The sequence below is a fragment of the Rhineura floridana genome, chromosome 7, assembly GCF_030035675.1.
Source record: "Rhineura floridana isolate rRhiFlo1 chromosome 7, rRhiFlo1.hap2, whole genome shotgun sequence".
Taxonomy (NCBI): Eukaryota; Metazoa; Chordata; class Lepidosauria; order Squamata; family Rhineuridae; genus Rhineura; species Rhineura floridana.
Genome location: NC_084486.1, coordinates 149,658,096 through 149,681,936, shown reverse-complemented (window position 1 = coordinate 149,681,936; position 23,841 = coordinate 149,658,096). Strand labels below are relative to the sequence as shown.

At 44.3% G+C, this 23,841-nt stretch overlaps 1 protein-coding gene across 2 annotated transcripts; it reads left to right on the top strand.

Annotated features, from left to right (window-relative positions):
* Positions 1-23,618, top strand: FYTTD1 (forty-two-three domain containing 1). 2 transcript variants are annotated; one of them, XM_061637570.1, is made up of 9 exons: positions 1-193; positions 6,795-6,926; positions 7,965-8,110; positions 13,476-13,588; positions 15,393-15,489; positions 16,732-16,793; positions 19,103-19,177; positions 19,915-20,041; positions 21,679-23,618. In XM_061637570.1, exons 1-9 carry the CDS (start codon positions 37-39, stop codon positions 21,772-21,774), a joined length of 1,005 nt encoding a protein of 334 aa, XP_061493554.1. In that variant the 5' UTR covers positions 1-36; the 3' UTR covers positions 21,775-23,618. The 2 variants fall into 2 exon arrangements, with proteins under 2 accessions (XP_061493554.1, XP_061493555.1); XM_061637571.1 differs by lacking the exon at positions 1-193 and adding an exon at positions 283-368.
* Positions 23,619-23,841: the final 223 nt, after the last annotated feature.

The window sequence follows — 23,841 nt, the reverse complement described above, 5'->3', positions numbered from 1 at the left end:
GACGGGGGAGGCGCATGCGTAGTGCGCAGGTCGCGCATGCTCAGAAAGGAGTGGCTGTGGGGTTGGCTCTTCTCTTGTGTTTGGGAAGGGGAGGTAGCGACGGGATCAGCGGCCATGAGCGGATTCGGCGCTGGCGGAGCCCCGCTCAGGAGCACCGGTAGCGAAACTCTGGAGAAGATCGACATGTCGCTCGGTAAGGAGACCTGAAAAGACGCGGGCCTGAGCCTCGAGGGGTAGGGGGATGCTCGGACTGAACCATGTGTGTTATGGGGGGGGAGAGAAAGAAGCAGAAGAGAGGGCATAATCAACGCAAGCAACCCGGAAGGGGGAGTGTTGGAAGAGTTCATAAAGAGGAGGCGCTTAAAGAGGTAAGGACCGCAGCAGGTGAGCTGGGCGGGGCTGAGTGACAGGACAATTGAATGGGGAGAGGCTATGGCTCAGTGGAACCTCCAGTTACAGAGGCAGTATGTGGCTGCTATTAGTAGTAGTGGTAGCAGCAGCAATAGTGGAGGGGCTATAGTTCAGTGGAACCTCCAGCTGCAGGAGCAGTATGCTGCTGCTATCAGTCGCAGTGGTAGCAGCAGTAGTAATAGAGGGTCTGTAATTTAGTGGAACCTCCAGCTGCTGTTAGTAATGCTGCTGCTAGTAATAGTAATAGTAGTAGTAGTAGTAAGAATAAGAAAATAATAAATGCCATCTGTGTGCATGGCAGTATGGAAAGTATGAAAAGACAAGTCTCTGTGTTCAAGGACTTAAATTCTATAAATCAACACAGACAATAGAAGGAGGAGATGGTTACATATAAATAGTACTTAGGGGGACTGAGGTGTCATGTACCAAAGGCTTCATGGACATATACATTGAATTTTTAAGATAGCTTTGTTTGTAAGCTACTCATGAAATACTCATTAATGGGTGGACCTAAACATTTAATTAATAATAGCAATCATAATAATAAATCTGTGAATGACATTTGCTGGAGCTGGGGACAATAGTACCTCAATGCTCTGCTTGTAGGCTTCCTGGAAATGCCTGCCTGGCTAGATTTGGTATGATTTGATTTCTTATTTTCACCCTGCTTTTCTCTCTGTCAGCATCCAAAGTGGCTTATAAGATTAAAAGCAATAAAACAGCAAACAGATACTTTTTAAGATGGCTAAAAACCCAATTCAAAACAACATATTAGAAAAACCAATTCCCCCTCCCAATAGTTGCTAAAATAAAACAGTTTTCAATAAGTCTAACTATTAAAAGAGAAGGGGCCCAGGGGTCTTAGGGCAGGTGTGAGGTTTCCACATTCTTCAATACATTGCTGGAAAGGCTGTGTCATAAGTATCTGTCTGAGCCTTGGATCTTAACTGGCAGGCAGGGCAGAAGATAGTTTTTGCCATGATCTGTCCCTTGAGGGCTTTTAATCCTAAATCCAGCCCTTTAAAATGTAAAGCTTAAATAGAAACAGATAAGCAGCCAGTGAAGTGAAAACAGTTGAGTAATGTTCTCCAGTCTCTTGAATTCCTGATGGTAATGTGGCCTCCACCTTCTGAACCAGCTGAACTTCCTGGATTGTCTCAAAAGGCAGCACCACAGAGAAAACATTGTGGGATTCTAGGCTGGAAGTAACTAGGGCACGGATAACCAAGGTCAGGGCTAAATTCTCCAGATAAGACTGGCTAGCATCACAGCCAGAGCTGGTAAAAACACTCCTTGCCACTAAACCACCTAGACATCTGAAGCTGTATCACCTGCTTCTTCAAAGAGGGTGGGACACAATCAAGAACAAGCTGCATGACCTCCCTGGGTTGCCAAGTCTCCTGACTGACAGCACCAACATAGTGATGACTCCTCCTCCTTGGTAGATTCCTTTACTGCAGCTAATGCTTTCGGGGCTTGCAAACTGTCATGGGTGCCACATGCACACACTGCAGCCAAGGGCACACACCACAGGTTACTCTTTTGGCTGCAATAGAATGCTTCTTTCGAGCCTAATTTCACTGGGGGGAGAGGAGGCTGTGGGTGCCAGAGAAGGCCTCTGCACGTGCCCCTGCAGACACCATGTTGACAATCCCTGACCTGCTGGTGAAGGGTCGGTAGTAGTAATAGTAGAGGAGGAGGAGCAGTCATAGCAATAATAATAGTAGTAGTAGTTCAATAAATATAATAAATAGTGGTTTAGGAGATGTTTTGCGACCACCTTGGGCCTCGCTTTGATTCTGTAATGGAATTCTTATGCTCTAATATAGCAGATAGGGTACAGGCTTTCCATGGGTTCAATCCCAGGTATTTCCTGTTAAGAGGATCTTGGTCATTAGTGTGGCAGGGAAAGGCCTTTGGTAGCTACTGCCGGCCCGAGTTGACAAAACTGAGCAAGGCAGTTTCATAACTGGAGAAAGAGGAGGCTAGAGTTTGCTTTTGGGAGGGAGGTTTTTAGGGTGACTACAAGGAGGGCAGCATGGCCTAGCACTTGTAAAACTAGAACGACAGGTTTGCATTCATACGCTACATGGCTGATAAATATTATTTTCAGTGAACACAGGAAGTAAGATGGTAATGTAAGGGAGAGATGGGGAACCTCAGGTAAAATTTACATTTGTTGCTCCACCCACTGTTGCCTTTTGCTCCACCCACTACTGGCATGTGGCCCTGTAGGCTTGCCCAGGATGGAATGGGCCCCCAGGCTGAAAATGATGCTCCCTCCCTGCTATAAGGGTTAACACAGTTACAGCTAAAAGCAGTTAGAAACCACAAAATAAGCTGGAGTGATTCTAGACGTGTCTTAAATAAATAAGATTTATTTAGAGTGTTATCCCTCCCCCAATTCTATTTTAACATAGCGCTCACTGAAACCAAGTATGTTTTAGGTAATCAACCTCCAGATACTGAGTCTCTTCAGTGCCTGCTATTAACAGCAATATCACCACGCTATTTATGATTCCCTACTCTTCAAAATCAGCTAATCTGAAATTTGTGTCTGTAATTTCCCAATCCAAGGTTTCCTGCTGATGTGGGATGTGATAAGATGGGCTGCGGTTTCTGAAGCATGTACAAGATGACCTTAGTGAGAGAGCCAACAAGTTGTCTTGGGAGTCGAGTGCTTTTCTTGCAGGCTGACTTTGGAGTTAGTCTCTTTGAAGATTATTGGAGGGATATCTGGGGGGAGGGCTCTTGGTTAGGCAGCAGCTGGGCTCTATGTCTGTGTGTGAAGTTTAAATCTTGACTTGAATGTGAATTTGCCCAATCCCCTCAGACTTGTTTGTCAGCCTTGGTTCCCGAAGCCAATATGCTTGTAAGAAATCATGCCCTCCTTTGCAGGATTGTTGTAAGGATGATCCTGCGAAGGCAATTACAAAGCAGCTTATGACACTGGCATGCTGTGGAAATCACTGTAACAATGACTCTTGCCAAACGTCCAGCATTAGGTTCTAATTTTGCAGTTGAAACACAGGAATGCTAAGGATGCGAGTAGGGATGAAGTAATGGCGTTGAGCGAATTATAGCAACTTTTGTTAAAAGAAAATTGAGGCACTCTGGATTACTGACTGTCCCGTCCAGAGCCGGAAGGACGAGGCTGAGACGAGGGTGCAAGTAAATCTCATTTTATTAGAGTAATGGATACATCAAAGGCATGGCGCTTCATAGAAAACCCTGTGCTAACTCACTATAATCCCTAATTGCACTCTAGACGTGCTCTGTGGCATATGAAGGAAGTTGACTCAGCAACTCCCCACTGTAAGTGGCAAGCTTAAGTAGGGAACGTTTTTGATCGTAATCTCTGACTCCTGCGCAAGTCCTGTCTCTGCCCCGTCTCTTTCTCGCGATGGCGGGAACGAGGTGTAGGGGGGCGTGTTTCCAACGGCTCATCAGAAGACACCTGCTCCTGAGCAGCGGGCTCGAGGTCAGGGGGCTGTGCCACGTTGGTAGCATCCTGGGGATGGCTGGGCAAGGGAGGAGTTGGCACTGCCTCTGGAACTTCCCCTGACAGGTCCTCTGCAGGAGCTAGGGGCTCACGCCTTTCGTGGGAACTGGCTGGAGATCAGACGCACCCCCTCCCCCAAGGTCCTGCTCAGACTCAACAATTTCCAAATCTTCTGCGTCTTCTGGCAGCGGAGGCGCTTGAAACTCATGCCTCCCCCCTCCCTGTTCCTTCTGGGATAGCTGAGGCTCAACAGACAATTTGTTAGCGTTTGTAGATGCAGTATGTGTTCAGAGATATGGAAGAGCTCTTTATTTAACTTTAAACAGCCCTGCTTTTGTCAAGATTTTTATTTATTAGATTTTTATTCTGCAACTTCAGCACTTTCAGGCTCATTGAGGGTTCAGAGGGCCTTGAATGCAAGGAAGAGGAGATTCTGTAATGTTAATTGTACAGATTCTGCGGTGCAATTGGTTGCAGTTTATGTGCTAAGCTTTGTACAACTAGTGGTACGAAAAAAAACTTCTAAATGCAGCTTGATTTATCTTGAACGATATTTGTGAGTGAGCATACAGAAGAGGATGTCCACAGTGCTACCTGGCTGTGGGCTGATACACTCCACCAAACCAGCAGTGGAGCTCCCCAGACCCCATTTTTAATAAAGCAAGTGGGAAGCAGCCTTTTATTGTCAGACTCTTGGCCCCGCGTGACCGGCAACATCTCTCTGGGCTCTTGAGTTCCTTTGAACCGGAGAAGCCGGAGATTCAGTGTGGGACCTTCTGTATGCAAAGAGTATTACCCAGGGCTGTGGAGTCAGTACGCCAAACCTTCGACTCCGGCTCCTCTATTTTTCTACTGTCCGGCTCCGACACCTTCATAAACGGCAAATGTATATTAACTAGTAATAACAAATTTACTGTAGTAAAATGGTAGCACAAGGCATTTCATCACCACCACGTGAATCCAGAGCTTGGAAAAGTTACTTTTTTTAAACTACAACTCCCATCAGCCCCAGCCAGCATGGCCACTGGATTGGGCTGATGGGAGTTGTGGTTCAAAAAAGTAACTTTTCCAAGCTCTGCGTGAATCATCTAGATTGATAGAACATAAAATATATTTACTTGATTAAAATTTCTGAACAAGAAAACTTTCCTAAATTCCTATGAAAGTTCTTATTTTGAAGTCGGAGTCGGTACATTTCTACCGACTCCGACTCCACCCAAAATTGCTTCCGACTCCATGACTCTGACTCTGACTCTGACTCCACAGCCCTGGTATTACCATCACTGTCCTCTTGCCCTTCCTCAGACAGCAAGGCCACCCTGTCACACAGCCGTTACCTGTGGTGACTGGATGCTACGATGCATTCAAAGGTCTCAGTTTAGCATGCATGTATCTATTTGTAGAGTGCCTTTTATGTATGTGGCCACTTGACAAAGGAGAGGGGTGGCAGGGTGCTAGCCCAAGGGGCTTGCAGTCTAAAACAGACACAGGAAAGGTGGGGAATAGAGGCAGAGGTAGGCAGGGGAAGAAGACCTGATTATCTCAATTACCTGTACTTTTTACATTGACTTTAAAAGAGGAAGGCAATGGTAACAGAGGAAGGCAATGGTAAACCACCTCTGAAAATTGTTTACCATGAAAACCCTATTCATAGGGTCACCATAAGTCAGGATCGACGTGAAGGCAGTCCATTTCCATTTTTTCCATTTTGAAAGAGGACTAGACGCATTCATGGAGGATAAGGCCATCAGTGGCTACTAGCCACAACGGCTATGTTCCCTCTCTGCAGTTGGAGGCAGAATACTAGTCGATGGATATTGCACTGTTGCACTCAGCTTTTGCTGGCATCTCTGCCATCTGGGCATCTTGTTGGCCACTGAGGATGCTGGACTAGATGGGCCCCCTTTGACCTGATCCAGCAGGCTCTTCTTACATTCTTGTGGTTGGCAGGATCTAGTCTGTCCCTAGACCTTTGGTCTGGCCCAGCCACAGGGCTTTTCTTAGGTTCTTACTGGCTTGTTTGCAATAAGGGCAGGGGTTAGGTGAGTTTTCAGGAGGTAGTTGCATGGAGGCGATCCAGAAGACCGTTCCAGGCATAAGGGGAAACAGGTGGATTCTGTGCAAGGAGCAGGAGATCTTTGGATGGCTGGGGGTTAGGGTTGCCAGGTTCAGGGCCTCTTGGAGGTCTTCTGTATCTTTAAAAGTTGTGCAGGGGGAACGGAGAATTCCACCTTGTGGTTTTTCCCGTTACAGTGCTGCAAGAAAACCTGCACTTGGCTGACTTTCTCTTCTCCTAAAGATACAGGATCAGTCTCAGGCCCTGAGCCTGGCAACCCTACTGGAGGTGGTAGAGCGGGATGAGTGAAGGTCACTGGAAAGGATGTCTGGAAGATAAGCACAGAGAGAGGAGGAGAAAATGAAGAGGTTTGAAGGCGAGCACGAGAAGCTGAGGCAGGATCCGGCTGTGGATGGGAAGCCCGTGAAGGGACTTCAGGAGGGAGAGTCGCATGATTAGCGCAACGAGAGAGGTGATGATTGCAAATAGATGAAGATGAGGGTGTGGAAGACCAGAGAGGAGTTTGTAGCGGTCAAGGCAAGACTATGATTTGTAGACTGGAAAGAGTCAAAAACAAAAGTAGCGAACAGTGCAAGAATTAGTGGAGCCTGCTTCTACTTCTTGATCACGGGCTAATTTAAGTGGTTGGCGCCAGTTTTAATAATCACCGGCAAATGGCTTCTAGAAAAGTTTCTAAGGGTTTACTGTGATCCTGTGAGTTTACTTAAGTGAAAACCTGAGGGTTTGATACACGTCATGCAAGAGGTGGTATTGTTCCCCAGGAGAGAAATGTTGGATGCCAAAGCGCTTGTTATGTTTCTCCAGATGATATTATTAAATTGAATAAGAAAGAAGAGAGGAAGCAGTATTCTCCCAGAATGAAGAGGGGCCTGCAACAGGGTGGCACACGGCAGTTCCGGATGAAGAGGACCAAATGGGGGATCCAGGACTACACAGGCAAGGCGGTTTTGCTTCTTTGTTTTTGGAACTTCAGGGTGGATTTCATAACAGAGCAGTAAAATGTCAGAGTTGTTTGAAACCTGCCTTTTTTCATTAATACATACTCAGAAATATCAGTACAGTTTTATGTGGTTAGAAGTGCATATTGCATTTTATACTTTTAAACAAATAAAGTATTTTATTTATATAGAGCAATTTTTACCCTGCTGTTCAGCTGAAAGGCCTTCCAGAGTGACTTGCATATCATCATTCAAAACAAGACAGCCTCTGCCCACAGACTTATAGTCTGAAAGACACAGCATAAAAGAAAAAAAGGGGGGTGGGGAGGGAGAAGGAAAAAAGCAGACTCAGGCACCAGTTCTTAAAGTTCAATAGTCATTCTGTTAATAATGAACTTAAAAAGAAACAGTGTGGGACCAGGAGGATTCTGGTGGAGTTAGTCTTCCGGCTGAGCTTATAAAATAGCTCCGCTTTCCTTTTTCCTCTCTGTGCAGACTGCATAAGGATGGCTATGCATGGTCAGCCCAACAGTTAGTTTTGTTTGGTAGTTTTGATACTTGCAGTGGCCGGACAGATGTCTTGCACAGGTCCGCTAGCAACGCTTGAGATGCTATCTTCCTCTGATGTTAAGCCGCAGCATCTGGTACCGGGAAGCAGAATCCCTTTGATAATGAAGGTTGTGTTTTTTGCTATTATTGCCAATAGATGCTGGGAGAGTTCTCCCCCCATGTATTCATATCACCTCTTTAAAAATCTTCTTGGCTAGGGTTGTTGCAGAATTCTATGCCAATGATTTCCACATGCTCCTGTGCTCTAGCATATGTGCCTGTAATGTGCATAAGGAAGTTTGGATCTGATAAGAAAACAAGTGTATTTCTTTTGAAATAAATCTGCAAGTAGAATCCCTTCCCCCAGATATCTTTTAAAATTTCTGGATACGTTGCCTCTCTAGGTGAAGGCTCAGTCTCAATCCTTGCCTCTTTTCTTGCTTTTGTGCCATCACCCACGTATTGTTGTGTATTTCTATCATTTCAGGTTTTGGAAAGAACCGTTTAGGACGCAGAAAGCGGATGGCTGGAAAGAGGCCCCCTTATGGTGTCAAAACAGGACTAGCAGCAAGAAAAGCCTTAGGAGCTCACAAAGGCATCAGCCCCCTCAACAGATCACCTCTCAGTGAAAAGGTGGGTGCATGTGTGTACATACTTTTTTGGCAGTTTGGGGTGAGAACTACTCCAGTGTTCTTCTGTGTTGCTCTGTGAAAATGCCTTGCCTGCTCTAGGGATTTTACCTTTGGTGGGATCCAGTGTCGTTGCTCCACTCTTAAAAGGAGCCCTTCTGTAAGTGCAAGCCTCCTTTTATGAATGGAGCGGCTACATTGGATCCTACCCAATGCACTCTGATCTCCTTCAGTGGGCAGAGTCCCCTCCACTCTAATTCGTCTATCTCATTCATCCCCTGTAACTTGTAAGGCAAGTGGTTGCTGTTTCCTGCTGAAACTGGAGCTCAGAGTGTGGCTTATGCAAAACCATGATGAGTTTTCCTCTGAAGCAGAGGAAATCGAAAGTTAAGGAGAAGGAGCAAAGGTGAGAACTAACTTCCTTTCCTCCCAAGACATTGAGCAATAATTCAAGGTGATGAGGAATGCTGCCTCCGGAAAATTCTGCGAATTAGTTGGGAAGACAGACTAATGTTAGCGTTCTGGAAGAAGCAAAGACTACCAGTGTTGAAACAATGATCGTTCAACCAACTTCACTGGACCGGCCATGTTGTTCGAATGCCTGATCACCTTCTTCCAAAGCAGCTACTTTACTCCCAACTTAAGGATGGAAAACGGAGTATCGGTGGACAGCAAAAGAGGTTTAAAGATGTTCTTAAATCTAATCTAAAAAAATGTAACATGAACATTGAGAACTGGGAAGTCTTTGCCCATGAACATCCCAAATGGAGGTCTGCTATTATTAAAGTTGCTGTGGACTTTGAAGAAGCACGAATACAGGGCGAAAGGGACAAACAAGCTAAGCAGAAGGCACATCAAACAAATCCCCATTGTGACCCTCTTCCATCTGGGAGGCTGTGTGGATCCAGAATTGGCCTCCATAGTCACTTATCGACCCACCGTTAAAGACCTTATCTTGGAAGACAATCTTACTTGGCCACGAGTGATCGCCAATGAATGAAATGAATGGAAGGAGCCTTTTAAGGAGGCCACTGATTTCAGTGAGATTTCCATGGGAAATTTGCTCCCACGTAAACGGGCATAAGTTTGCAGCTTTAATTTCTTTTATTTATTAAGACACTTATACCCTTGTCTCATGGTCATGTACGGGACCCCCAAGGAAGCTTAAAACAATCAAATGTAGAACAGCATCAAAATCAATCACGTTGAAAAAAATCCCGTAAAAACAAAAAAGAAACAAAGGAATGTACAGCAAGAGCACAGACACCCACCTGCAAAATGAAAGCTAACTGTGTTGTGGCTGGAAAGGCCCTGTCTTGTGGTCCCACCAGCCTTGGGTTGTGCTGAATTAGGGGCTCTTGCCCTGGCTGGTGGAATTGTGAAGGCCTGAAGAACTACTGCCATGTGAACAGGCAGAAACTCAAAAAAGTTTGTAAAGCCGTGGCCAACCCTTGGTCAATACAGAAATGCATGAGTAGGCAGGCTAGTTTTTAAAAAAAAAAAAAATCTTGTGGGCTAATCATTTTTTTTTTGGACTTGCAAGGATGACTTAAGCATGACTTTCCATTTTAATGTTTTCACCAAAGCTGTTGGAATGTCATTCAGGTATATGCGTCATCTAGAAGCTAAAATGATGAAACTGAGGTTGTCAAACTTTGGACACATAATGAGAAGAGATGATTCACTAGAAAAGACAATAATGCTGGAAAAACAGAAGGGAGTAGAAAAAGAGGAAGGCCAAACAAGGGATGGATTGATTCCATAAAGGAAGCCACAGACCTGAACTTACAAGATCTGAACAGGTTGGTTCACGACAGATGCTCTTGGAGGTCGCTGATTCATAGGGTCGCCATAAGTCGTAATCAACTTGAAGGCACATAACAACAACAAAAGTGGTGATGCCCTTATTTTTAGACTTTGCCATGCTGCTCTGTGCTGTTCAACAAAGCTTATGAAGTTTACAGATAATAAAAAACAATTTAAGCATCACAACAAAACCAATATGCAAAGCAACAGATTAACAGCAGACGATCAGCAGATGGAGATTCTAAAGCAGCGCTGATGTCAGAAACTGATGTTTAAAAGGCAGCCTAAACAACTTTACTATATGCTGCTTCATTCCCATGCAGTGTGCATAATGCACGCAAACATGGAAAGAGCAGCCCATTGCATGGCTAAACGAAAGGCACTCAGTGAATAGACGGCATTTCACCCCATCCAGAGTGTAAGAGACTTTATGTTAAATCCTCGATCCAAATGTTCTTTCCTGACCTAGCTCAAAATAACCAGATTTCAGTGGACCAGCCGGATAGCTGAGATGTACTGTGTGTAATCGGGGAGAACGTCTAGCAGGTCTCATTAAATGTGTATATACATGTAAAAGACCATAGATATTTGTTGGCATGTACTTGAGTTGTGGCTCAGGGTAGCTACTCCTGGCTGCCTAGTTAACAGAAAGGTTACGTACAGCTATTCTGTCCTGTGTCTTCATCTGATAAGAACATAAGAACATAAGAAGAGCCTGCTGGATCAGGCCAGTGGCCCATCTAGTCCAGCATCCTGTTCTCACAGTGGCCAACCAGGTGCCTGGGGGAAACCTGCAAGCAGGACCCGAGTGCAAGAACACTCTCCCCTCCTGAGGCTTCTGGCAACTGGTTTTCAGAAGCATGCTGCCTCTGACTAGGGTGGCAGAGCACAGCCATCATGGCTAGTAGCCATTGATAGCCCTGTCCTCCATGAATTTGTCTAATCTTCTTTTAAAGCCATCCAAGCTGGTGGCCATTACTGCATCTTGTGGGAGCAAATTCCATAGTTTAACTATGCGCTGAGTAAAGAAGTACTTCCTTTTGTCTGTCCTGAATCTTCCAACATTCAGCTTCTTTGAATGTCCACGAGTTCTAGTATTATGAGAGAGGGAGAAGACCTTTTCTCTATCCACTTTCTCAATGCCATGCATAATTTTATATATATTAGGATATATATTAGGATCCCCTTGTTTCCTGACGGGATGGTGCAGGTGTCCAAGCTATTCACAACCGAGCTCTCTTACCCCAGGGTAGTTTGTCCATCTGTATGGGCTTCACAGCTGGGTGATACCGATGCACTGCACAGTGGCTTTGCCTAACTATTAAACAACCAAGAAAAACAAGGGGCTGGAAACTAGGAGGGGAGAGCGCTCTTGCGCTCAGTTCCTGCTTGCGGGCTTCCCACTGGGGTATCTGGCTGGCCACTGTGAGAACAGCACGCTGGAGTTGATGCGCCGCTGGCCTGATCCACCAGGCTGTACTTACGTTCTTAAAAGTTATCCCCCAGAGCTACAGTGTACACTCAAGGACAAATATAGTAAAGGTCCTCATAAAATTAAAATGTATGTGCCCATACATTGGAGATCTGGTTTATTGGTGTGATGTTGATTGATTGATTGCATTTGTATACCGCCCTGTAGCTGAAGCTCTCTGGGCGGTTTACAACAGTTAAAAACATTAAAAACAAATATACAAATTTAAAAACACATTTTTAAAAAGCAATTTAAAAACACATGTTAAAAAGCCTGGGAACAGAGGAAAGTCTTGACCTGGCACCGAAAAGATAACAGTGTTGGCGCCAGGCGCACCTCGTCAGGTTTACAAGTGTTAAAGGTCTTCGGTTTGGAATGGCTTTTGGCCTTTGAAAACCTAACTTTTTTCATCTGGCCTACATTGCTGTCTTGGGGAGGAAATGCATTATTTATTCATTTATTTATAAAGATGTATATACCTCTGTTCTGGTGCCTGCACACCACTCAGGGTGGCCAGCGACATTAGAATTCCCTAAAATTTGAAACAGGATGACTGCAGTGTAATAAAAATGGAGAGAAGCGCAGGGGATAAAACAGAGGCATCAGATAGAAGCTGAAGGGGAAGGGTGGGAGTAGCATGGGATGAGCAGTGTTGGATGAGTAGTGGGGATTGTGTGATTCGTGTAGCTGTGAGACAGAATTGAAGTATAATGTGTATGTGACAATGGGTGAATGCTGTTAGTGTGAGTTAGGATTGGCCTTGGCCAGATGGAACGGCAAAGAGGGAAAGGATCCCTGACTCTTAAGATATTTTTAAAATAAGTTAAGTTGTTGCTTTGGGGGGGGGGGAGGATTTTATTGTTTTATATTGTACTGTAGTGTAGTTTTTTTAGTGTCACCGTTTGTGTGTGGATTCTTTCTTCCTCTCAGCATTAGCTTAGCAAACCAGGTAAAGGCTATTTTAGTATTAAGTGGTATATAAATACGTTAAATAAATGGCTAATATATAAACAAATGCCTTCCGAAACAGGAAGGTTTTTGCAGTACTGCGTGACATCCTAAGAGAGGCAGCCAACTGAACCTCCTGGAGCTAAGAGTTCCACAGTTCAAGGGGTTGCCATAGAGGCAGCCCATTCTCTAGTCCCCATCAGCTGAGCCTCCACCATAATTGGGACATAGAGAAGGGTCTCTCTTGGTGCGTGGGCAGGCTGGCATGGGAGGAGGTGGTGTTTTTACGATAATTTTATTCCTCCTGTTTTAAGGCTTTTTTCTCTTGTTCTGCTAATCTGGTAATTGTGTTTTTTTTAGTGTGTTTCATTGTGTTCTTGTGAGCCACCTTGACCTTTTTTAAAGAAAGTCGTGATATAAACAAATAAAACGAAATCTTGTGGCACCTTTTAAAAGTGAACAGATTTATGGTAGCAGAAAGTCTTGTGGACTTGATTAGATGAAGTGGGTTCTAGACTATGAAAGCTTCTGCCACCATGAATCTTTCAGAGCAGCCTTTCCCAACCTGGTCCCCCCCCCCAATGTTTTGGACTACAACTTCCATCAGCCTCAGGCAGCATGGGAGTTGTAGTCCAAAACAATCCAAAGAGCACCGGTTGGTGAAGACTGTTTTGTGGTATATTTAAAGTTGTTCATACCATGAGTGGACCCATTGTGTGGTGTAGTCATTAAGGTGTTGGACTACGACCTGGGAGACCAGGGTTCGAATCCCCACATAGCCATGAAGCTCACTGGGTGACCTTGGGCCAGTCACTGCCTCTCAGCCTCATGAAAACCCTCTTCATAGGGTCGCCATAAGTCGGAATCGACTTGAAGGCAGTACATTTACATTTTTTTAATGGGGCTATTCTAAATATGACCTGGTTGGATATCACCCATAGGCTGCAATCCTAATCCTACTTACCTGGGAATAAGCCCCAAATGAATTAAGATGGGCTTACTCCTGAGTAGACGTGGTTAGGATAGAGCTGTTAATCTTGACAGTGCCATGAAACCCCTTGTTGGCTGTTTTGGTGCAACAGACTATTGCTGCTACCTCTTTGGAAACGTATGGGCCTGACTTGTAAAATATCTCTTCCTAAAGAACATACAGCGGAACTACTCTGTTTTGAAAAGGAAGACTGCCGTCCAAAGACAGTCTGAGTTACAGAGAAAGCAAGGCGCCATGCTCAGGAGACCTACCTTGTTAAACAGCAGGTGAGATTCCTATGCGCTTTGCAAATGCCTTGTGGTACTCGCCACTTTGATAAGATCAATAAAAAGAAGACAGTTGCTGCCCACAGGACTGCAGTCTAAAAGACATGACATGAAAGGAAACGGGGATAAGAAGGGAAGAGGGAAACAGGTGCCAAACAGAAGTTCAGCTGGAGGGGAAGTGGTTCATGAAGAGGAGGAGCCGAATGGATCTGGTTGCTCGGTAGAGGTGATGGAGTTGCCCTCCTTCCATCTCTCCCACTGCTGCAGCCCGACAGAGGAGCTGCTGCAAGGGGACACTTGAGGGAGAGGCCTGATTGAAGGGGCATCTAGGCATTGCTTCATCATGTGGATTGACTGAGGGCAAATCCACACCGCACCTTTAAAGCACATCCAACGAACATGTAAATTGGATGACTTCCCCCAAAGGATCCTGGGAATTGTGGTTTCCCCCTCACAGAGGTACAAATTCCCAGCAACCTTGACAAACTGCAGTTTGGGGGAAGTCATGTGCTTTAAGTGTGTGTTGAATGTACTTTAAACGAGTGGTGTGGAGCGGCTCTAAAATGAGCAGAACACTTTGTGTACCGCATGTGAACGCAGTGCCTTCCAATCTCCTTCAGCATCAGCCCTGCAGAGGATGCTGCCTTAGTTTGAGAGCCACTTTGTCAGCCGGGTGCTCCAGCACTGCACCTCCCAAAGCACCTTCATTAGAATGGCCCCAGCGCTGGAGGAAAGTCGCAACGAACCCTGACTTTCATAATGCCGCTTCTTAGCTGTAACTGGGCTTGGGGCATGGAAGTGGGTGTCGCCTTGCAAAAGCTACAGCTGAAGCTTTGTGGGAGTCGGGGCTGAAGCGCTCTTGAGTCTTCAGTGCAGTGGTGGGTGGTGCTGCTGCCCCTGTTCAGCAGGCGAGCCAGAGGTGGGGATGCCGTGGGCCAACACGTTCCTTGTCAGCCTGCTCTCAGCATGCAGGTGTTCCTTTGCCACAACAGAAATTCAGCCTACCGCCTTAGGCCGTTGGCTCTTCTTTTTAGTGGGTTTTTTTATATGTTTCCCTGCATGTGTCGCTACCAGTCCCACAATTGCAATAACTCTAAATAAGTGTTGCTGAGCTTGCTCACATTCATTACCTGTGCCCCTCCCTTATTATTATTATTATTAAATTTTATTTATACCCCGCCTTTCAGCCGAAGGCCCTCAAGGCGGCTTACAAAGAAAAATAAACACAGGTATAAAAATACAATATACAATATAATAAAAGCAATGCAATTTACAAAAATTAAATTAAATAACATTATAATAACAAATAACATTAAATAACAAATAACATTAGTCACGCTTCAGTTCAGGGGTGGAGAATCTCAAGCCCGGGGCTAAAGGTGGCCTTTGGGATTCTCCCCAGACCCCTTCCCCAAGCCACACACCCTTCCTCAGGCCACACCCCTCACCGGATCTGCTTTGCTGCATCCTTGAGTGCTTTGCCTGCCTAGGATGTGTCTTTGAATCTGATAATTGCTTGCCTAGATGGAGGATAGAGAGGGATGTGTGAGAGAATTAGCATTTGTTGCTCCACCCACCTTTGCACCTGATCTCATCCGCCATTGGCATGTGACCCTCAGGAGGCTGCCCAGAAGAAAATGTGGCCCTTGAGTGGAAAAAAGATTTCTCATTGCTGCTTTAAATTGTAATCTCCTTAGGGCAGGGAGTTTCCCTGTCCCTGTTTTGTGATTCTGTGATAGTACCATGTACATCAGTGGTGCTATATAAATGATGATGGAGACAATTTTTTATATACGTTTTACAGAACTAATGTACAGTCTCCTTCTGCCAGAATTGGAAACAAGTTATATCAGCAGAAAGATGCACGCCAAGCAACTTTCCTGTTCAAGCGGGGCCTGAAGGTATTGTTGAAGGCATAGCAATAGTGCTAAACTCCCCCTGCATTTCTCTGTGCGATCTAGATAAAGTCTGAAAAAAACTTGGCTGAAGTTGTGTTTTTTATGCGTAGCTGAGTTCTACTTCAGATGCTGTTATTCCACAGGTCTTAAGATCTCTGTCAGCATCACTAGAAGAAGTATGTGCATGTCAGTGTGGTGTTTGTTGTGAGCAAGCCTTCAGATGACAGCCTTGGGTCTGCTTCAACCCAAAGATGTGATGCAATGCCCAAAACACAGTACCTTTGCCTGGTTTTCAAGGTCTTTGTGGGTGAAAGCTGATAATGCAGGGTTCACATAGACGTGGCTCATGGTTCAACAAAACTTTTAAGCTGAAGGAAAGAAGGAACTGGAGTACATCAGCAAAAAGACGAAAGGTTCTCTGGAATGCCAGATAAGTTTACAACAATGCTGGCTATTGAAGTGAGCACATGTAATTCTCAGCCTGCCCACTTGAAACATAGCTAGAAAGTAAGGCAGGGAGTCCCTCGCGGGAGAACGTGGCGAGTTGGAAGTACCAGCTGAGACAGAACAAACAAAGGCATTTGAATCTGTCTCTCAGGCAGGGAGGCTCAAAGTAGGGTGGTCTGTTACCAGGCACCCAGTCTTGCTATGTAGGTCACTGGAAAGAGCAGGCAGCAGAGATGAAGGAGAACCCAAGCCCCAGCGGTGAGCAGACTCTGGGCCCCACGGTGGCTGATGCTGGCCAGGTTGGGGGTGTGAAACAACAGCACTTCAAAATGGGGTGGGGGAGGAGGTCTCTGTCCAGTTGGCTGACGTTGTGATCCACTAGCCGCTTCGACTGAAGTTCTCTTTGTCAGCCCCCTCCTCCGTTTTTTATTCTGATATATTTACACTGTGCTTTGTTTTTACTATTCATATTCAAGATGGCTAACCATATGATTAAATCCCTACTGTGAAACAGAGACCTAACCCATCATACCATAGTGCCAATCAGCTTTGTAGATTGCTGTTTGCCAAGCAAGCGTCTTTATGGATCCCTGTGGATATGTTCACCCCCAGCCCTACTGGATGGGGTTGGTCAAGTTCCAGTAACCTACACAAAATCTGTAGTCTACTGAATTGTGGTTATTCCTGCCCCCAACGCTTTCAGAGTAACTCTTCCCCTCCCTCTCCCAATCCCTTCAACGTCAGCTTGTCTGTTTTCTCTACCTATATGGCTGGATTCCTTTTCTTTTCCCTCCCCAGGTGCAGGCACAAATACATCCTGAAGATGACCTAACCAGCCAGGACACAAACAGAACTCGTCCGTAAGTGTTCTACTTCATTTGGCAGAGCACTTGCAAAGGCAGTCATGCCTGTGTGTGTTAAAACTGCTGCTTTAGATTGTCATTGTCCTTTGTAACCAAACCTTCATGTTGCCATATCCAGAGAGCTGATGTGTGTCCGATTCCAGCAACTGAAAACATCTGTCCAATTTGGGTGGTGCCCTTAGAGTGTCGCTATGCTGGAAGCAGGGGGCAGTGGCACCTACTGCAGGGAGTGAGGGAGCTCCAGAAAGGGTCACCTTCCAGTGTTGATTGTGGCTGGTCTCATATTCTTAGTGTGCCATCATGATGTGGTGTCACCGTTTGTCCAAATGAACGTGTTGCATGCCTCCTGCTTGCTTCCAGTAGGCAGTTCTGGGGTATGGATAGTGGGGGAAGTTGTTTGTATACCGCTGCAAAGCTATGCACATTTACTTGGAAGCATGACCCATTGAACTTCTCAAACATGCATAGGATCAGGAGGTGTGTTACTGGTTCCCAAATGGAGAATGGACATCCTCTGGAAGGCTGTGGATAACCTCGTAGGGAGGGACAGGCTGCTGGCAATGAGTTAGAAGCCACCATGTGTTTGGAGAGAGGGGATGGCTTGGGCATGGTGGAAAGCATAAGTCTTAACGCCCTAGTTTCTTCCTTGGCCGCCTTCTTGTCCGTAGCAGTCCAGAGTTTAATAGGCAGGAATATTTTGCTCATTAAGTAGTATGCCATTGTTAAATAGGAGCCTCGAGTCCAGCGGCGTTCAGGATTTCTAACTAATAAACAAAATATCAGTGCAGTTTTGAAAGGTTCAGTCCACCATCTTGATTAAAAATGGTGTCCAATTGTATCCAAACACAGATAAAAACTTGCTCCTTGATCTCAGGAAACATGATGTTACATTTGGTTCTGAACGTAGAGCCTGACGCTGTTTTTATGACTCCTATGTTAATTTTTACCTTTGTAGTCCCTTTAGTACCACTCCCTATATATATATGTGTGTGTGTGTGTGTGTATATATATATATATATATATATATATATATATATATATATATATATATATATATATATATATTGTATTTTATGTGTTTTAATTGTATTTTATGTTAATTTATTTTAATGTTTTTGTGATTTTACTGTTTACAATTTTATAATGTACGTGTTTGATTTTATTTTTGTAAGCCGCCCTGAGTGCCCTATTATAGGGTAGAAGGGCGGGATGGAATTATTTTCAAATAAATAAATAAATAAATGTCTTCAGAAATGTCCAAATACACAGTGAACAACTTTCCAAAAATATATAGTAGATGATAATATTATTGATGCAGTCCCATCAATATGCATGGTGCTTTACAGAACACAAGAGAATAGGTCTCTGTCCCTAGGAGCTTACAATCGATCACTTACTGCAGGATTGGCAACAGAGGAAGAGGAAGAAAACAAAGGCAGTTATCAACAGGTAGAGAATATGCCAGGTGTTATATCAAACAGTGTTGCTCAGCTGAGCTCGAGGCTTCAGTCAGCAGAACAGGGAGAGAAGCAGTTTTCAGAGGTGTCCCACTAGCTGCCTCTCTCAAAGCAACTCTGGATTCCCTGATTCTCTGGAGCAGATGTATGGGAGGTGGGAGGCTGCAAGGGCTGGGAGGGGAAGTAATGAAAAATTGCTTCCCTCCCCATTATGCTGAGAGACCCATACCATCATCTGAACAACATCACTGAATAACAACCCATTACGCCCAGGTCTGAGGATTTCTGAACTCCTGCTGATCTTGACTACGAACCAGTCTCTGTTCTGTGCCTAACTGCTGCCTAATTTGCTTGGTTATACAACAGGGAACTTTTTCCTGTGGCTACTTCTGTATTCTGGATGCAAATGCCTTCCTTATTGGACTTGTTTGCCAAGAGGAAACAGTAGCTGCGTCCAAAACAGGAGAGTCTCCCTTCCGCTTCTCCCTGGGCACTCGGGAAAGGGGATTCTTTCATGGGTGTGTGTGTTGGGAGAGACAGCAGTATCACCTAGTGAGAAATGTGTGCTTATATAGTTTATCCAACTTCTTCCCGAGTGATTTTAAACTGTTCTCCACATTGGCTCCATTCAGGCGCAAGTTAAAAACATACTTATTTGTCCAGGTCGTTATTGCTGCTGATAATTTTATACCACATAGTTTATGCTGCGAGTCACGCTGTGTTCCTATGTTGGGAGAAGGGTGGGGTATAAAATCTATGTAATATAATAGTGGAGTAATATATATATATATATATATGTAATATAATAAGTTTAGTCTGGGTAATCTGGGTTTTCTGCTTCCCAACCAGATGGCAAACATCCACTACAAATGGAGGCATTCTTACTGTATCTATTGACAATCCTGGTGCAATACCATCCTCCATGTGAGTAAAGCAGCTTCATCTTGTATTAGAATCTCTTGAAGAAACTTGTTGACAGGAATAGTTGTGGGAACTGAGAAAAACAAACATGGCTGGCGAGTAATTGTGCTCACCCTCCAAGTCCAGCATCGCAACTGTGGCCTTTGTTAATTCATCACCTTCTCCTTTCACTATTTGCTTGGAAGTACTCATCAAAGTTCAAGGTCCTGGTTCTGGTGTACAAAGCCCAATACAGTTTGGGACCAGGATACCTAAAAGATCACCTTGCCCCTTATATACCCGGTTGATCCCTGCGCTCTGCAGGAGAGGGCCTCCTGCAGATACCACCTCATCAGGTCCGTTCTGTACGATATAGGCATTGGGTCTTTAGTATGGTGGCATTTACCTTTTGGAATTCCTTCCCATTACGTATCAGACAGGACCCATCTCTGTCTTTTTAGCCCCTAGTGAAGCTCTTCCTCTTTCAACAAGCCTTTTAAGTGGAGAACTTTATCCCAGTCTGCATCTGTACTGGAACTATTTTTAATGGGTTTTATATGTGGAATTGTTGAATTGTTGCAGCCCTAAAACAAGAGAAGTGTAACTGTTTTATTTGTTTTTATAATTGCATATTTTATTGTTGTAACCCTCCCTGGGACCGTGTGGTAAAGCTAATTAAATAAATAATTCATAGATAGCTTCTCTCGTCTGCTTTGGGAAACCCTGTTCAATGTGCCGTTAGTAATGTATTTTTTCTATAGTTCCTTAAAGCCAAGGCTGGCCAACACTCCTGTGCCTCCCTTTCTCATGAAGAGGGAGCAGTCGGAAGAGAAGAAGATCCCTAAAGGCGTTCCACTGCAGTTCGATATTAACAGTGTTGGAAAGCAGGTTGGTTATTCCGAGCTGTTCTTCATCCGGATAAAATGGGTGTGTGGTGTTGACACTAAAATGTGTTCCACCTGCTCCTTATTGTACTTTGGATCTCCATGACAGGGCCATTGAGTTCCTTTCTGGTGTGGTTCTCAATTCCTTGCACACTTCCCGTGGATGCCTGACCCCCATTTCACAGGGTCCTTCGGTCCCATTCCTGCTTTCCTTTTCCTTTTGACTTGCTGTTCCCCATCTCAAGTGTATTCTTTTTTAAAGAAGAAAATCTTCCTACATTTACTTTATTTATTATTTTATTTAACAAAATGTATATACTGCTTGACTGTCAACAGAACTTCCTAAGCAGTTTATAAAATATAAAACAAACATTAAAATTGTCAATAAAAGACAAAGTTAAAAACGGGTGTTTTAAGAATTCCAGATCCCCTGTCTGCTGCCTTTACTTTGGCTTCCATTTTTCCCCACTGTGTTTTCTACCAGTCCACTGAAACCATTCTGGGTGAGGTTAATCATCACTTTCTTTTCTGGCCGACTCATACAGAATGGTCTCAGTTCCTCTTGTTCTGGATGCAGCATTTCTCAAGCCAGTTGAATGCATGCCCTCTCTGCTGATCCTTCTCAACCCCACCCCCCCAAGCTCCAACGTACCCCTGGCTCTCTCTTCGTCAGTGTCTTTAGGACAGGGATGGAGAACCTGTGGGGCCTTCCAGATGTGAATGGGTTCCAGCTCCCTTCAGTTCCAGCCAGCATGGCTAGTGGTCAGAGACAGAGAATTGTAGTCTGGCAACCTCTGGAAGGCCATAGGTTCCCCTTTCCTTGCTTTAAGGTTTGATGTTAATTAGGGCTATGAAAATGGCGTTGCTACCTTATTTTGCTTTTAGTGTTTTATGCTGGACTGACCTTATGCCAGCTTTTTTTTAGGCTTTTGATGTTTTTAAATAGTTGCTTAATTTTGTGGTCTGTTTGCTGCTTTATGAGTTTTCTCCTAAAAAGGGCTATACATTTTTAAAGAAATAAATGAAAGAGATGGAAGTGCTAGCACACAGATGGATGCATGCAGCTGTATGTGGGGGATTCATAGATTGGGGTAATTAATAAAAAGGGTAACTATTATTCCCTCCTTTTTTATTGCTTTCTACTCTTGACCAGTTCCAGTCCTGTTCACTGAAGCTGGCACTAAGGCCAGGTGATCGGTTAGCGCTGTTCACTCACTTGGAGGCCCCAGTGGGTGAGAAGATGAATGAGCCACCAATCAGGTTCTGCAAGGTCAGGAGGAGGTGGTTATGGGGCCTGTTTGGTTGCTCCAGATAGTGACCCAAAGCGTAGGAACTTGGTGGCTCCTCTTTCTTGCTTTCTGAGTTCCTCTTTAAGGTTTTCTGCCAGTACTTGGACACCATCAGGCTCTCCCCACATTTCAGTCACCTGCTCTTAATGATTTGGCCCCAACATATCTAAGAGACCGTCTCGTATCTTTCCCAAAGTCCCCCTTCAGTTGTACAAACTGTTCAGTTGATGCTTATTGCGTGTATTCAATTTGTTAGGGGAAATCACTGATAACCATTTCCCCCCCATTGTCCCTCTTTAGCCTGTTTTGATGGGTGACAGTTGCACTAATTGACATCCTTCTTTGTTTACAGACAAACATGACCCTCAATGAGCGCTTTGGGATCCTGAAGGAGCAGAGGACAGCCCTTTCTCAGAACAAAGGTAGCCGCTTTGTGACGGTGGGCTAGGGGCTGCCCAAGGAGTCCCGTCTTTCTAAGGAACTGGACTAGCGGTGGGCCGAAAAAAAATGGGACTTTGTGTCAAGATGCTGATGAAACTGAGTATCTTTTTTTAAAAAAAACAAAAACATCTGCTTTGATTTTCACTAGTTAAAAAGAAAATGCACATGATACTGGACCATAAAAAGAGAAAATTTAGTGTGCTTGGTAAATAACATCCCGTGTCTGGATGGGAAGAATCCATATAAGCCCCCAGCAGGGGTGCGCAACGCCAATTGTTCTTATTTTGATTTTGTAAGTAGCCACCAGTGAAGTTGGTGGTCAGTGTGGTGGTCAGTCTTTGCTCCTCCCACAACTGCAAAGTTGGAAATTGGATCCTTTCATTGTACCTACCCCTTGCTGCCAAAGTTTGCTTAACCCTTGTGGGGATGGCAGTTCGCTGCTCCCGACTGCCCTTCTGTTGTTTCAGCTCAAAACTTCTTTATCCCACTGAAGCTCTGCAGTTCTCCTGGCACTGGAAGCAAAAACTGCTTGGCAGCTGAGGTGGCAAAGTAAGAATCCATAATTTGATGGGGACGAAAAGGTGTAGTGGTTATTGTTACGCTCTTAAGTGACAGAGTGAAGCCTCGCCTGAGGGGGTTGCAAGAACCTAGTCCACATGCTTGAGAAACAAACATGTCAGTCTCTGTGGGGTACAAGTATTAGACCAGCCTTTCCCAACTAGTGGGCCACCAGATGTTGTTGGACCACAATTCCCATCTTTCCTGACCATTGGCAGTGCTGGCTGAGGCTGATGGGAGTTGTGGTCCAACAACACCTGGTGGCCCACTAGTTGGGAAAGGCTGTGTTAGACCAATACAAGTTAGATGCTTTTTTAAGCTGCCAGTTTGCTTCAGATCCTTATTAGCTTCAAACTATTTTTTATGACCATTTAATGTTACCAGATAAATTATTTTGGTTGTTGTGTTGCAGACATGTGCACTTCGTGATTCCTATAGCTAGTGGCAGATCAAACAGGTGAGCATTGGGGGCAGGGGGCTGTCAAGGGACCCCCCTGTGGTATCAAGGGATCAAAAGTAGTGGGAGCCGGCATGTGAGCACCCATCCACCCAAATTCTTGGAATTCAAAGATTGTATATCACAATTTTCAGGATGGGCCCAAAGTCCTTGATCCGGCATTCAGGTTAGCCGTGTTGAGAACCATAGTGTGAGCTTTACAATTGCCTTTGAGGAGACCTCTCACTTCCTGGATGAAAAATGTCCATAGTAGGTCCATTGAGAGGCACACCTAGGTATAAAAGGATGCTACTAAGTTTGCTCAATTTCTGAAACCTGTTATGTGTAACATGATTTTTGTTATTTTATTGACATTTCTAAATAATTAGTTTATTGTGGAGAGCAAAACAAAAATTTCTTTGGCAGTCGCAGGGCCTTCTTTAGATCAGTTTTTAAATAGTCATGCATCCATGATAATTTAATGTTCAACTTCTTCTGTTTTTAATTCTTTGAAATATCTTCTATATCTTTGCAATGGAAAAAGTTTGGAATATAAAAGTTCCTCTTTTTTTACATTGTTAGTAGGAATTCTGTTGAAGTCTGTTAGAACTGAAGTAGACTATATATGCTTATGATCATCCTGTGTTTGGTTTCTACCAGGATGCACTTAAAAATTGAAATCCTTTTGCATCAGCGTGGATGCAAAACATTGATGCAATGCATCTCAAGAGAGCTAGTTTGTATTTAAGGAGAATATGCTTTAAACTGTACCTTTTGGTATTTTTTTTGAAATGTTAATACATTTGGATCTATTCTAAAGCTGTTGGACTTTTTAAAAATAAAAATATTACAAGTTTGTGGTTATGTGTACTTGAAATAGAATTTCAAAGGACAATTTAGTACCAATTAATAATTGCTCTTAAATCATCTCTGCTTGGCACAGTGAAGTTAAACAGGGTTGTGTTTGTGCCAGAGAAGTGCAAATCATGCCACTGGAATTGTTCCTTCAGTTTTATTTTGTTTGGTTTTTTACATCAGTCATGTTTTGGCACACAGTTGGGGTGATGGAGGGAAATGGAA

Coding starts and splice junctions, on each gene's coding strand:
- FYTTD1 (XM_061637570.1), top strand. CDS start 37: ATGCTCAGAAAGGAGTGGCTGTGGGGTTGGCTCTTCTCTTGTGTTTGG. Junction 6,927..7,964: donor GGGGATCCAGGACTACACAG/GCAAGGCGGTTT, acceptor CTATCATTTCAG/GTTTTGGAAAGAACCGTTTA. Junction 15,490..16,731: donor TGTTCAAGCGGGGCCTGAAG/GTATTGTTGAAG, acceptor TTCCCTCCCCAG/GTGCAGGCACAAATACATCC.